This window comes from Rhinichthys klamathensis, unplaced genomic scaffold (genome assembly GCF_029890125.1).
Source record: "Rhinichthys klamathensis goyatoka isolate OS25496 unplaced genomic scaffold, OSU_Roscu_1.1 h1tg000321l_1, whole genome shotgun sequence".
Taxonomy (NCBI): Eukaryota; Metazoa; Chordata; class Actinopteri; order Cypriniformes; family Leuciscidae; genus Rhinichthys; species Rhinichthys klamathensis.
The window spans coordinates 579,937-594,791 of record NW_026606837.1 but is presented as its reverse complement, the minus strand read 5'-3'; the positions used below and the strand labels follow the sequence as shown (position 1 = coordinate 594,791).

General features: G+C 38.1%; 1 protein-coding gene across 12 annotated transcripts in view; it reads right to left on the bottom strand.

Annotated features, from left to right (window-relative positions):
* cux1a (cut-like homeobox 1a) overlaps positions 1–14,855 on the bottom strand; it is a 123,927-nt gene that overhangs the window by 87,209 nt on the left and 21,863 nt on the right. For 11 of the 12 annotated variants that reach the window (XM_056271562.1, XM_056271554.1, XM_056271558.1 and 8 more), the window contains exon 2: positions 6,045–6,155. The exons of the other annotated variant lie outside the window; for it this stretch is intronic. In XM_056271562.1, the coding sequence (XP_056127537.1) occupies positions 6,045–6,155 (111 nt within the window). The remainder of the gene's footprint in view (positions 1–6,044; positions 6,156–14,855) is intronic. 12 annotated transcript variants of the gene reach the window in all.

Below are 14,855 nucleotides of genomic sequence, written 5' to 3'. Positions count from 1 at the left end.
AATTCCTGTTTGAAAATGGCAACCAAGTTTAATGTATACACAAAATATTGAGAAAGAGCATGATTAAACATGACTGAAAACCTGAATAAGACCTGTTGATCCAAGATAGACCAAACATGTGTGCAAACATCCCACAGGAAAACTATTGCTTGCCGATTACTTTATCATACTCAAAAGACTTCATGAGGTTCTCGGTGTTGTATATTTCAAATATGCAACACTTGTTTAAGCTCATATTGAAATCTCTGACTTGCAGACTTTCATATCATGTCTATTCCACAGCTGTTATTGGAGACACGTGAGATTACTGGGGTCTTTTCTCAGGAAAAATTAGGCAAAAGTCTCCACATGTAATCTCACTGCAGTCTAGAAGAAACAATTGACATATATAAAGAAAAATGACTCGTGATTTTTCTTTCCTACTGGCAGTGAATACACTTAATCGGTCACGTATGAATGTAGTGAATGTCTCGGGTCTACAAACCGGATATGTCGACCCCAGACCTCACTGGATTGTGCCTCCCAGCCCCCCATCCCTCCATTACAGTGTCAACATCAAAGGCATTTTTCAGTGTGCTAGTCACACAATGCTCTCTCTCTCTCACTACCTCTACACAGAGAGATACACAAACACACACACACACACACACACACACACTGTAACAAATTCAGTCCTTGGTAAATACCCTAACGTCGTGTTACGAACGGGACGGCTATAATTAACAGTGTAAGACGCCAGTCTGCCAGCGTGGGCGGCATGCCAGTGGATCAGCCCTAATTACTGTATTCATTTTGTCAGGCCCATTCAGTTCACAGCTCTCTCTGACCAGCCCTGGCAGCCAATGAAATCTCTGGACACTAACATCACAACGTCCAGAGGCCAACCAGCCGTCCCCTTTAAGGCAACATCAAAGCCAGTGAAGGAGCAAAAATCAAAATGGTTGACGCACACACAATCATAACTGAAAAAAACTGACGACTGACTCTGTTCTTAATAGTGGCCTTTGACACTGAGAATCAGCAGAAGAAATATCAATGCGCATGTAGAAAATATGATGAAACATAGTAAAAAAAAAAAAAAAAAAACTACTTCTCACTATATCAATGCCAGAATTTAAGAATTAGCTCTTTAAATTTTCACTGAATTGGTCACAACCTGAAGGAAGTCGAATTGAAATAGTAGGAAGAGGAATTTACTAAATTGCAATTCAAAGAAAGCATTTTTGACAAAATAGCATAAATTAGACTAATTATGGCTATTTATTCTCTGATATGTAGAATACTTATTTTTGCATGAGTGGATTTCTAAAGTTCAATGCAGCCAAAAACAAGATTTTAATAAAAATAAAAAATAAAGTATTTTTAAAATGAAAGTTAATTTATTAAACAACAAAATACGTTTAAAAAAAAACTATGGCTGGGTTTTCAAAAACTGATTATTAATATTACAATTACAATTCAGCATCATTTTAGATTCACACTGAAATTTAAAAAACATTCTCAAGTAAATTTTAAATGGCACACAAGGCTGTCCAACATATAAAACATCAAATAAAGTCAGTATATGCAATCAAAATGACCATATTTCAATTCTTAATACACATTTCAGATATTATGAATGTTTCATCACTGCACAAAGGTAGTAAAAAAAAAAAAAGTAATCTTTCATTGCGACTTTCCTTCCATCTAAAGTCACCAAACAGTCTTAATTTTCAAGCCCTATCCTCCAACCACCTGCCACATAGATATAATATCAAGTCCCACCTTACATTTTTGTAATTGAATATTGTTTAACTAAAAAAAATGCCACATTACGGAAGTAAAATATGTTTAGAAGACCTTATATGTTCACTTTAAAGAGTGTATAGAAAGAGCACTGCTTTTAACATCTGTGTGGTTTATTCACCATCAAACGCTCAGCGTAAAGTTTAAATGCGCTCTTCAAGTTATGGTGTTTGCATGTGGTGCAACACTCTCAGCAGAAATGCAAAAAATGTGATTTTTATCAATGGTGTCTAATGCATAAACTCAAAATATGTGAGCTAGAGGGGAGGGAATGCACATGACCTTATGAAAATATTTCCATCATGCAGGCAGCTCTGAATATAATTTCAGCGCCGACACACTGGTCTCTTTCAGTCTCCATCACATCCTATTTAAAACTTCATCTAAATGAGCATGCGAAAGCTAAACGAAAATAGGACCAAATGCTGCGGTTGTTTGGTTTTAATATTTATGCATTCGAAAAAGACTAAATGAAGTGATCTGTGACAAATTTAACGGCTGCTTAGGATTATTTATTTCACAGGTGCACGCCGAGCAAAACACAGACGTTACGTAATCGGTTGGAAAATAGCGGGTCATCCTAACAAATCCCTATCTGTCACATTGACATCACATAGCGGACAATAAACTTTTCAACCAGCATCCTGAGGCGAACCAGAACCATGAAGGAGCTACATAAATAACTAGTCAATAACAATTACACAACTGCAATGGAACATTAGTAGACTGAAAATGGAAAAGGATATGGAGAAACAGAGAAACAAAAATGGCAATTCATCTGTCTAAATATATACAGACAAGTTCTGAAAACTTTAAAGAGACAGTTTATCCAAATGTGAAAAAAGTGCCATTATTTCCTCATGTCATTCCTAACCTGTATGGATTTTCTCTCTACAGTGGAGCACAAAAGAAGAAATTTTAAATAACACACTGGTCACTCTTTTCTGTGCATTTACAATTAATAGAGACTAGAGCTTCAAAAAGTACACAAAAGCACCATAAATATCATAAAAATGTAACACAAAACGTTAGTTCTATATTGCTATAGTTCAAGTCTTCTGAAGCCATTAGAGCATTGTGTGACTAACAAACCAACAACAAAACAAAAAAAACATACATTAATAACATTCTTCTGTTACTGCTGGAGTCAGTGAGTGAAACTCAAGTCAGTATGAAATCAAAATTGACCTCATTTCCTGTTAGCACACATTTCTAGTCTTGTAATAAACAATTAATCCGTGCAAGTTGATCTACTTTTCTTTTCTTTCTTTTTTTTGTCTTCGTAATCTTTAATCAATATCTGAATATGTTCTTCCCCTGTGGAATGGCCTTCCATCCCTGATGATGTCAGTTTGATGGCTTGGGTAGAACATCCCCTCCAACAGTCAGTCTCTGCTGCCAGCTCCGACAGCGAGCTGAAGGGAACGCCTACTTTTCTAGATCCATCCAATCAATCCCCAGGACAGAAAAAACAAGCCACACCCTCCATTTTTCTCATTTAGAAGAACTTCCGGTCCACGCGGATTTTAAGAACTAAATAAGTCCAATTCATGACCAAACACTTGTAAAGTGGATTTATTAAAAAGATTTGTTTGAAAAGTAATATTTGTGCTATTCATTTGGTTGAAACGTAGTGTGTGTATATATATATATATATATATATATATATATATATATATTATTGTTTAATAATAAATTTTATTATATTACATATTGTAGGATTAAATCAATTAAATCAATTAAAATGTATGAAATTTGTCTAAATTTGAAATTTCTCACTAAATTGTGCTATATTAAAAGCATGTTACTTTGCTTTTGTCATATGTCCTATTTGATTAAAAAATGTCAGAATTGAAGAGGCAAAAACGATGAATCCATAAAACATGTCATGAACGTCATGTATCAATACATCAATATTTGAGCAAAAGCTAAAGTTAGTTTTGGACCACTTTTTTTAGAGCTTAAACCCCCGCTCTTCATTATAAAGCTAGCAAGGATATTCAGCAAAAATTCAACTTTTGAATTTCACAGAAGAAAGTTTGGAATGACAATCACATGACAGAATTTAATTTTTTTTGGGTGATCTGTTCCCTTAACTGGTGGAACCTGATGCAAATTTATGAGTAAATACATTCAAATTAAGCTAAAAACAGCTGATACGACAAAGTCCCATCTAGGTTAGATTACGGCTTGCCTTGTGTCAGAAGAAACGGTACAGCAAGGTAGCCATGGCACATTAATTCCACATCCAGCAGTCCAGCGATTAAGGTAACTTTCCAACTTCCCTCATCAGAGATAGAATTTCCACCTCTCTGACTGAGGCCCTTGATGTCTTGCACCTTGGGTACCGGGCAGAAAAGCACTCAGATGGACTTTTTTTTTTTCTTTTACAGGGTTCACAGAATCTCCGAACGCGTGGCCTCCCAGCCAAAACCCCCAGCACGATTAATTTAGTAACGGGTTATTAAGCTCAGACATAAATTGCAGCCCTGGACATTTTAAATGGAAAAGGGGGACTGATTTATTGAGGCTCCGGAGACAAAACAGGTTTTTTATTTTCCATTTATTCATCGGCACTCTCTGGGAGTGGTAACTCGCGAGGAATTCGCAAAAACGAGAGGCAGGAAAGAGGGAGCGAGAGGGAGGAGGGCAGGAGGCGACGGCAACCATGATCAAAGATAGAGCAGGCCGGAGCGCCGCGGTGTGCCCTTGAGTTCTCGACACCCCAGATGGGCTGGCAGAGACTTCTCAAAACCAAATACAGTAAGGAATTATACGGATTTGCCGTTTGGAAGATTGGAGGCACCTGTCTGAAATCTTTACAAAAGCACACTTAGGCTGATAAGGATATTATTAATCACAGACTAAAAGAAAAGCCCAAGGCTATTTTGAACTCTAGAAGTCTTCTGACAGATGTCTAATGTCTCTTTCTCTACTTTCTTTACATTCATTATGACTGAATGACGCAATTACTAAATCCTGAACTGCACTGTTCTGACCCATTAGATACAAAAGTGTTGTCTTCAGTACAATACTAAATTTGAGACAAATAAACAGCAAACGCATAAATAAACAGCCTCAGAAAACAGAACAAATGGTCAATAGATTCACTAATTTGCAATTATTTACTGTATAGCATAATTTAATATAACATTTGTATGCAATACTGTGTTTTTATACATTGTATAATTTTTTACATTTATTATATTACATATTGTATCGTTATAATTATTATTATTATTATTAGTAGTAGTAGTAGTAATATTAATAATACAATTTTATTAAATTAATTAATGCATCAATAAAATTGCATACGGCTAAATAAAATATATTTCTACAAAAATACGATATTTCATTCTATTTTCAGATTTTTCTGCCATAAAAAAGGACAGATTCCTTTGCTTTTATTAAACATCCTATCTGGATTTATTTTACAAATAATTTTCAGAATAAAAGGGTCAAAATCGATAAATGAGTTAAACGTCATGAATGTCACTCATCCATGCATTTACCTGACAGAAAGCTAACCCTCCATGTGATTCAAGATTTTGAGTCTGTAAATACTATAGGATAGAAACAGAGTCTATATACATCACATCCACACATTAAGAATAATCTGTTTCTAAACAGAACAAACATCTGATAACCATCCTGATCCAATAGTCGTGATGTTGTCCTACTGCCAGGGCGCATTTGTTTTAGAACTCTATCAGATCAGAGAGGGTTTTCAGTAAATAAAGAATCACTGATCCTTACTGTCTTGCTAACATGCATCGTCGGTTTTTCCTCTGGAACATGACCTCACAGACAACCCTATGGTCTGGACACGACCGTCCGCCGCTATTCATGCAGACCGAGTATTCCCTAAATGGATAAACCATAATATCCTCTGGTTTCTCTGCCACTGACCTCTCTTACGAGGCCATGCCGAGCTTCAGACAAGTGCAAAATCCGAAAAGTAATCTAAAGGCAGGGTCGTTCTATAGATCTCAAGTGGAACAATTGTAATAACAAGACTGCAACTCTACAGGGTGCACATTTAAAACCATGAAAGCAGCAAAAATGGGGGTAGAATACAAGCAGAAGAATCAACTGATATGAAATGCCGAAATATGGTGCTTCACATGTACCCAGGAGACCAGGATGTGCCAGTCCAGACATATGAAAATTAGGCACTCAAATTCCCCTTCGCTCCACTACCTTTGAGCTTCCTATCATTTGGAGAATCATCTCTCACTCCATTTCTCGCTTTCGCTCACCTCTGGAGTATTCTTCTTGAACTCGCGGCTTTGGTCGATGAGTTTTTTCCTGGACTGCTCGCTTTCATCCTGTCTGTTGGCCAGGGCTGTGGCGGTGGCATCCAGTTCTTTCTGAGGACAGATAAGGGAAACGATTCACGTGAGATTCCAGAGTAACGGTTTACGTAAATAAATGAAATGAGATCAGTGAGCCGTGCCTAAATATCAACCTTGAATTTACAGAATGGGCAATCATTTTAGTTTTGGGATTTTTAGAACCGATTTGTCTTCCCTATGACAATCAGATAAAAAGGATAAAAATTTTAAAAAATGATAATTATTTTACTATTTACTCATTTTAACTTTGCTCCAAACTGAAAGATCATTGATCCAATTCACAATTTAGACAAATATAATTCAGCGAGTTGGATTCAAGATCTCAACTTAACCGATTCATAAATGATTTGTTCACTCTGAAGAGAAAGGGAAAAGAAAGATTTATTTCAATTATGAAGCATCGACAAACCAGCTGATTTGATTCTCTAAATGATTAAGCGAGTTGGATTTAAATTGTCAGCTTAAAAATATATTTGTGAATGAACTGCTTTGAATTGTGAATCAAATCAACTGGTTTGTTGAAAAAAAAATAGTTTGAACAGTTGATTCAATTCACAATTTGGACTAAACTCAGTTAGAATTCAAGCGCTGCGTCCGAAATTGAATACTTCCCTACTATATAGTATGTGAAAAACAGTAGGCGAAAAGTACTACTACTCCAACCGAGATTGTGAAGTACGCATTCGATGGACACTTCGACTATCCCATAAGGCCACGGGAGGGGATTTATGAATGGAAGTGAAGCGGATACAACTGATGCTGGTAGGTCACGTGACAAACTACATCCGCCATGTTGTTACTGTCCGAATTTCATTCATACTACCCATATTCATACTATATAGAACATACTTTTTTTAACAGTCGCAAAGTAAATTCAAATTCAAATGTAGTACCTACTCTGACAGTAAGCGACTTCAGACGCAGTAAAAATGTCAACTTAATTGATTTGCAAATGAATCATTCAGTCCAAAATGTGACTCGGATCAACTGGTTCAAAATTACTACTTGTCACAACTCTATGCAGAGGTTGGCAATACCAATTTTTTTGTCCACAAGCACAGTCATCGACCTCAGACCAGTCGTATCCGTCATAACCAAAAGCTGTAAAAACAATACGAATGGACCTTCACCGTTCACACCAAACATCAAGTCTAATTTGCAGAAAACACGCGTTTTATAAGGTGTGAGAAAACTGCTTGGTATGCACCTGCAGGCATAATGCAGCTATAAACCACTCATTCGAACGTACCAATCAGATTCTAAAATTGCAACAAACACACCGCGATTGGCCACCGCATCCATCAGTCACCTACAGCACGCTGTAGTCCCACCCCTGGTGGGCCTTGTGAAAAGTCAGCAGTCTGCGGTCCCTGCCGTCCCACTCCTCTCCTCTCAACAGCAGGGAGCTGAGCTAAAGAATATCGTCTGACATCTGGGAGCCAGATGCTGGGAACAAATCAACTTAATTAGGCTGGAACTCTGTGCGCCAGACTCCCCAAACCTCCAACACAACAACTGGGGGGCTGAGTCACCACAGTCTCGCCCCAGTTTTACTCTCCTCTGTTATTATCACCTCCTCCTTCCACATAGGAAGACACATGGCTCCGAGAAGCACTCTGACGGAGCATCGTTCGGCTAGTCTGGCAAGGTAAAAGCACGAGGGCTGATCTCCAGGGACAAATCTGGTTTTAAAATACCATCCCAAGAGACGGGTGTGGATCATTGGTTTATGGGTCAATGGGACATGTTTTAGATAAAAACGTCATGCTATGTAAGTGGGCTATGGTTCTGGTCTTCCTAAATGACTTGTTATTAAAACAAGCAGTGAGACTGTGACGGAAATAAATTGTGACATAATGCATTTACCCTAACAATGCACTGACATGACATGTGCGCACGGCTATTAAGAGTAGCCTATATACATTACCTCTCCATAATCATGATATATATTCTTGTCTTACACCATAATGCAATTCGTTCAGCCAAAATTACAGGAAATATGAATAATAATACAGTAAAGCTTATGCTTCCAACTTAGGCGCGCATTTGTGAATAAATTGTTCTTAACTGTCAAACAGATAAAGGGGTCAATGGAAAGAATCTGTTTATTTGATTCACAATCTTGACAATTTTTAAACAAATCAGTGAGTTGGATTCAAAATGTCAACTTCAGAACTGATTTGTGAATATAATAATCAGAATATATATTCGTGTCTTGCGCCATTTTTAAGGTCGAGCAACCAAAATTTCAGCAAATATGAATCATAATACAGTAAAAGTTGCACTTTCAAAGCTTAAGAAGGTTCTTCAGTGAAGTATCTTCAGTGAAGAACTTTGTCTCAGATGTTTCTCCTAAAGTTACTTGGGGAAAATAATTCAAATGTTAAGATACATACATATATTACATATATTTACATATAGATACATATATTTAAGAAACTCCAAAGGAGACATGTGAGTTTCCTGGGGTCTTCTCTTCTCAGAGACTTAATAAACGCTATTTAATCTTACTGCCGTCGAGGAGACATGTTTGAGATATTAAAGAGCGCAATTTTTCTTTCCTATTGGTATCAATAGTGGTAATGCCCCCAAGGGTATTCCATCCAGCCCCCCTGGTGTAGTTCAAGGAAGCCCTGTAGCCCTCCAATGAGAGTCGTTTATATAAAGGACCAAATTGTTCCCCATAATAGCTTTATAATTTTCCTAATGGAAGAATTCTGCTGGCTCAGGCGGCGGTGCTTGTCTTAGTTAATTTGTTCGGTAGTAAACGCTGATGGAACAGATTACAGGGCTCCCCAGAGAGCCAGGCCCTGCCAGATACTATCAGCTGCATATGCAGCAGGGAAACGTCAGCGAGGCCTCTCTCTCTCTCTCTCCCGGTCTCTCTCTCCCTCTCTCTCCCTCTCTCCGTATAGCTGCTGTTTTTCTTCCTTCATTCTCTCATAACCTATCTTTCTCACAGGCCATTAGATTTCCTCCTCTCTCTCTTTATAACTGCCAGTGTCGCTGAGCCACAGAGCACCTGAGCACTCAAGAGGGTCAACAGCTCAGAGGCAGTCAGGAACAGATAAAAACAAAGCAAGATTCTAACACAGGTGAGAGAGGACAGCAGACACACTTTTGTCGTGGGAGCTGTACTGTAACTAAAAATGGTGGACAGAATTCTCAACAAATGGGTTTTTAATTCTGTTAGCAAGAAAAGCTGGTTAAGTGAACACAAATGAAACACAGACATTCCTAATAAATAAAAAAAGTTTAGTATACATTTATACTGAATGGGTCAAAAACAGTGGGAATACCCTGTGAAACTCAAGTGGGCTCTGTTCACTTTGATTACTGAAAGAGGCTTGAGTTTGTTCTTGTAAAGAGTAAACAGAAGTTTTTTTTCCAAATTGTTCCACCCTAATAAGGATGGTTCACACTCAAATGTCTTCAGATTAAAAACTTTATTATTTTTAATTTCTATGAAGAAAATCACCCTAATCATTGTAAAATGATTAATCCTTTTAGCTATTCTAGTCATCCGTTGAAAATTCCCTTATGTTTTTATATCGCAATATACATCACAGAAAAACGAAAATCAGTTTTTCCAAATATTGTGCAGCCATACTTGAAAAAACAGTATGGAAGGAAGTTGCAAATGTATGCACTACCCACCAGACAATGAATAACAGTTTCAAAAGTTTATAATAATAGTTTCAAAAGTTTTAAAGTAAAAAAGCCCAAAAATAAAAGAAGAAAGAATTGTCCAGTGTACTTGGGTTAGCCAAAAAAGAAAAAGATTTTACAGTTTGAGGTTTTTTATAGCTTGTCCTTTAATCATTTGGTCTAAAAAAAGGTGACCTGATTTCTGAAGGGTATGACTTTATACTTAAGTGAAAAAAACTATAAAAGACGTGCGTGTGTAGCTATGTGTGTTTTGAAAGGCACCAACGACTGCCATTAGCACAGATAGAGCTAATCTATTTTTACGCCGGCATAGCCGTTAAGCCCTTTATCAAAGTCTTTGCTATTGCTGCTACCATTTATAACAAACCTGCTTGCTTTGTGTGAGCAACTAATCTCAAAGCTGACCCGCCGTTTTGAGCTTTGACTCTGTGTACACTGTAGTGGGGTCTGTTAAACACCTAAGCCAAAGATTTGGCAGCAGAAGTTTGAACTTAACCTTGTCACATCCCGAAAAGAGATCCCTCGTCGACATTGTGTTAGAGTTTGTGACCTAAAGACTGAATATTGCATTTGACCCCTAGATGCTCTAGTCTAGAGTTAGTAGTAAAGCGAAGGGCCTGGTGCCACTGATGTGTGACTTTACCCACAAAGTGAAGAACCATATTAATATTGTTTTCACATAAATGGGTCAATGTGCCCTCACACCTTAAGTGCCAGTCCTGTGAGCGATGATTTAATTGCTCCCCAGGGAGTATGAACGTAAGAACAGTGAGCAGAGGGAAACTTGACCCTATGAAGTTTTGTTAATAAAAGTAATCTTTTGCAGATAACACACAATTAAAATATACAATATTTGCCTCTGTGAAAAAGGACCAAAAAAAATATTGATGGCTCATCCTGCACTAGACTGATTTTTTGAAGTTGTTGTCTCCATATAAACTACATAATGGCAAATTTGTGAAAACGGTGACATCATGCGCATGAGTATTATGTGTTCAGTCTATAGGCTTTACAAAGTGACATTGCCAACTACTGGACTGGCATGCATACAGCGGTTTTAGTCGTTTTCACGCAACCGTGTGAACAGGGACAGTTTTGACAACCTTGTACACAAAAAAACGCAAAGGAAAAACTTTAGTACATCGTTGTCGTGTAATTGTAACCTCAAAAAGCAGTTCAGATTTTTCTAGAAACAAGCTACTTATTTAACAATGCAGGCTGGGGCAAAAAACACTGTTTTAACTCTCATACTGTATGTAGTGCTGGGAAGTAAGATTAATTTTAGAAAATCTCTGTTCACACACTTCACATGATTTCACTGAACAAAATAAATGATCAAAATAATTAACAAAGCCAAATCATTACATTGACAGTACACTCTCTAAAAGAAAAGAAAAAACGAGATTTTAGGTTTAAACGATACATGATAAATTTTTTAACTTTTAACTTCAAAATCAAAATTATTTTCCAAGGACACCACACAGGAAGCGGTCAACAATGTGTAAATGTAAAACAAATTCACTTGTTAAATATCTTTGCAGAAATAGGAAATATCAAGACAAATACTGTTCAAACTTGACTTAACCTAGATGTTCAGAAATAATTGTATAAAATAATAAAAATGGTAATTATTTCTCAAGGCTGTGGCACACCAAGTCAATAGTCTATATCAGTAGACCTGTATCAATAGTCTATATTCATCATTCAAGAGGGGAAACCGAAGCTAGGACTGCAGACATACAAACCAGTGCTTACTTCCCCTTCTGAATGGTAAACAAGTTTCAATTATAAAAATATAAGCAAGAATCAATTATGCTGATCACTTTCTTCATTCCAGGCGGAAAATATTAGCGCATTGGAATGCTCAGGTAAGATGGCATAAAATTAGAACAGCCATCTATCTGTAGCGTCTTGACTTCTTTGCTCACTTTTATTCACGTGCACTGACTCCCTTCACTAACTCTCTCTCACCTACGGCACAGACATACGGCAATTCAACATGCTCAAATGGCCAAAATACAGTGCGGAACACACTGCAAAAACTGGGCCGGCCAACACTCAACAACGGCCGACCGTCACTTGGTGAAAAACTAAGAAAAAGTGTGATGACGGACGGTTTTTGTTAATCAGGCTGACTAGTGATTGAAAGTTACAAATCATGTTTAATTTATGATTGTAATTTACTGTGATTGTCTCTGTATTTACCTTTATATCGGACAATTGCATTTACAACATGCTATCAGGTATTTTAATGCATTTAAAAAACTTTGATTCAAATTTGATTCAAACATTTACCAAACCACAAGCATTACAACATGGTCTGATCCGTTCAGTTGCTTCCTTGTTCTGAGTCTTGAATTGCACACACAGTCTGAAAAAGTTCAACAATGACCTAATCGCACTGCACGAACAATGCATGTGTGTCAGTAGTCTATGATACACTAAATCTTCCTGTCTCCGTTAGCTTAGATGGCTTAATTGCAAATCAAGGATTTGGCACGTCGTCAAGATCCACTATCACACAGCAACAATCAGACAAAGGCGTGTGAGTAATATCGTTGCAGGAGGTTGCGATAGCGCAGAAACTTCACACTGTGGCATGCGGTACCCAATCAAGACCACCACGTTCACAGAGCTTTATAATGTGAGAGCCCACTGTTGCAACCTCTGGGAACACAGGCAACCGCACGCACGACGCACTCGCATACACAGAATCTGTGAATAACAAGGGACCGTGGGGTTGAGTCTCATTAGGTATGGACAAACTACAGACCAGACTTCATTTCCATCCAATTAAGAGACACTCAAAGCATTATGGGGGCTTGCTGATTATGATGCAGTACATTTGGGTCGTCTCAGTGCAACAATGTCCCAGTTGTTGACAGAAGAACACTCCCTTTCATACCAGCTGGGGAGGGCAGGAGTTTTTTGAGGCGGTTTAACAGACTGTACATGCATTACTAATTCCAACTTGTTTTGTAGGCTGGACATCAGGAGTGACGGCTTAAAACGCACACGAAAAAAGTTTCGTAGACAGTATAAGTCTCACTGAACCACCTATATATGTCAGACCTGATTTGTCTAACAGCATCTTAACAACTCGAGTGATCGTGAACTTGTTAACATCTCTACACATCTTTAAACTGACATTCTTTGAAGGCTTCTCAGAGTCACAGTATTGGGATTACGACTGACACAATATTCTCATTAGGATAGTATCTTTTTAGCAAACTCTTTCGAAGCCGTTCTCACAGATCAGCGTTATCTCTTGTCAGAGCGGTCCGGTCGGTCCACAGGGCTCGCGATATCAGCCGCTCCTACGGCTGTAATGAATCCAGGACCGGTTCACCATCTTACACGCCATGTTTGCTATCAACAGAGCTCTCAAGGGCTTACAGCGCAGTTCATTAAAGCTGAGGAACAAGAACAAGCCCAGAGCTTATGCTCTCTTTCTTTCTTAGTTCTTTCATTCTTTCTTTCTTTAAACCACCATAGTTCTGCCTTTGATTTATTATGCAACAAGATCAGCAATTTACTTCAGAGGCTTTCAGTCAGCACTGGAAGAATTGCAATCTGAGGGGGTCTGAGAGCGCGTGTTGGTACTGCTTGTCACAGTCATACAGTAAGGGACTTTGCAAAAAAATCATTGATGTGTTATCGAGAAAAAGTGAAGCACGCCTTTACCTCCAGAAACTTTTAGGGTTCCCCAAGCAAATGCATACATCTCTGCCTCCTCCACCACTGATAACAGCATTCCTTAAGTGTTATGCGGGTTTTAGAGTTGAACTAATTAAGGCAATTATATCTCCGGTTGGGAGTGGAGGCGACGTCTGGGGAGTGGATCTCTGGTTGGGAGGGACGTGAACTGTTTCTCAAACAGTTTGACCGGCCTGAGACTAGATGACAAAAGAGGCAGAGATCATCTTGTCTTTCTGGATAGCAGCCGAGTTAATGTTACTGCCTTGAGTAAAGAAAAAAAACAATTACTGACTCCACAAAAGTATACGTCAGACTGTTTGTTATGAGGATTGTTTACTACCATACTGCATGTCTATGAAACTTAATGAACGTTATAATGAATGACAAGTTTTTCAATCTTTTCCTTTTCATTTTGTGTATATATTTTTTTAACATTGTGCGCCAGTGTGTGTAAGGTCTCTGGGAAAAGAATATGAAGTGATGCACAGCGAGCAAAGCACCATAGGAAACATATTTGCCTTCAGCGTAAACACACATGGCTAGTCCTAAGCCTTCATTCAGCGGCCGAGGTGCTGTGCAAAAAAAAAAAAGAGCACAAGTGCTGCATTATTTTGTAAGAATTTCATGACAGAGTCTGGCATCTAACTACAGTACACAAACTCTTCTGCATATTTGCATTTTAATACAAGGTTTGTTTATCCTGAAATTTCTGCTGTAAACTGAATTAATTAGATGCTCGGATTCATAACTGGAAATTAGCATAACGGGGCAGAGAGAAGAAAGAAGGGGGTGTTTGTTCTTCACAAGACAACAAGCGGTTAATTGTTGAGGGCTGGGGGCGCAGACGGTGACCTGAACTAGATATTACAGTATAGACCAACTGACTCAGAGAGGCCAAGCTGCATTGTTCCGATTCGTTGTTCTCATTCACTAGTGTAAACAATAAGAACAAGTCTACAAGCAGACAACATTGCAAAACTAGAACACTTCAATTATAATCAACAAGCTGTCTAAACTGCAAGTGTCAGTGAAGCTGTCTACACTGCAAATGCACAGCTCCAAATCAAAAGCTGTGTACACTGCAAGAATTTGACTTTGAACTTAACTGTAATGCACATGTGCAAAAGTGTGCAACTTTGACAATGAAGCAGTCGAAAGTGCAAGTGCCTAAGTGAATCAAAAAAAGCTATCAACACTGCAAGTGCACATGTGCAACTCTGAATCAAAGAAGCTGTCTACACAGCAGCTGCACAACTCAGAATCAAAAACTACACTGCCAGCATTTGACTTAGAAAATGAACTGTGTACACTGCAAATGTGTGTGACTGTCTAAACTACAAGTGTGTG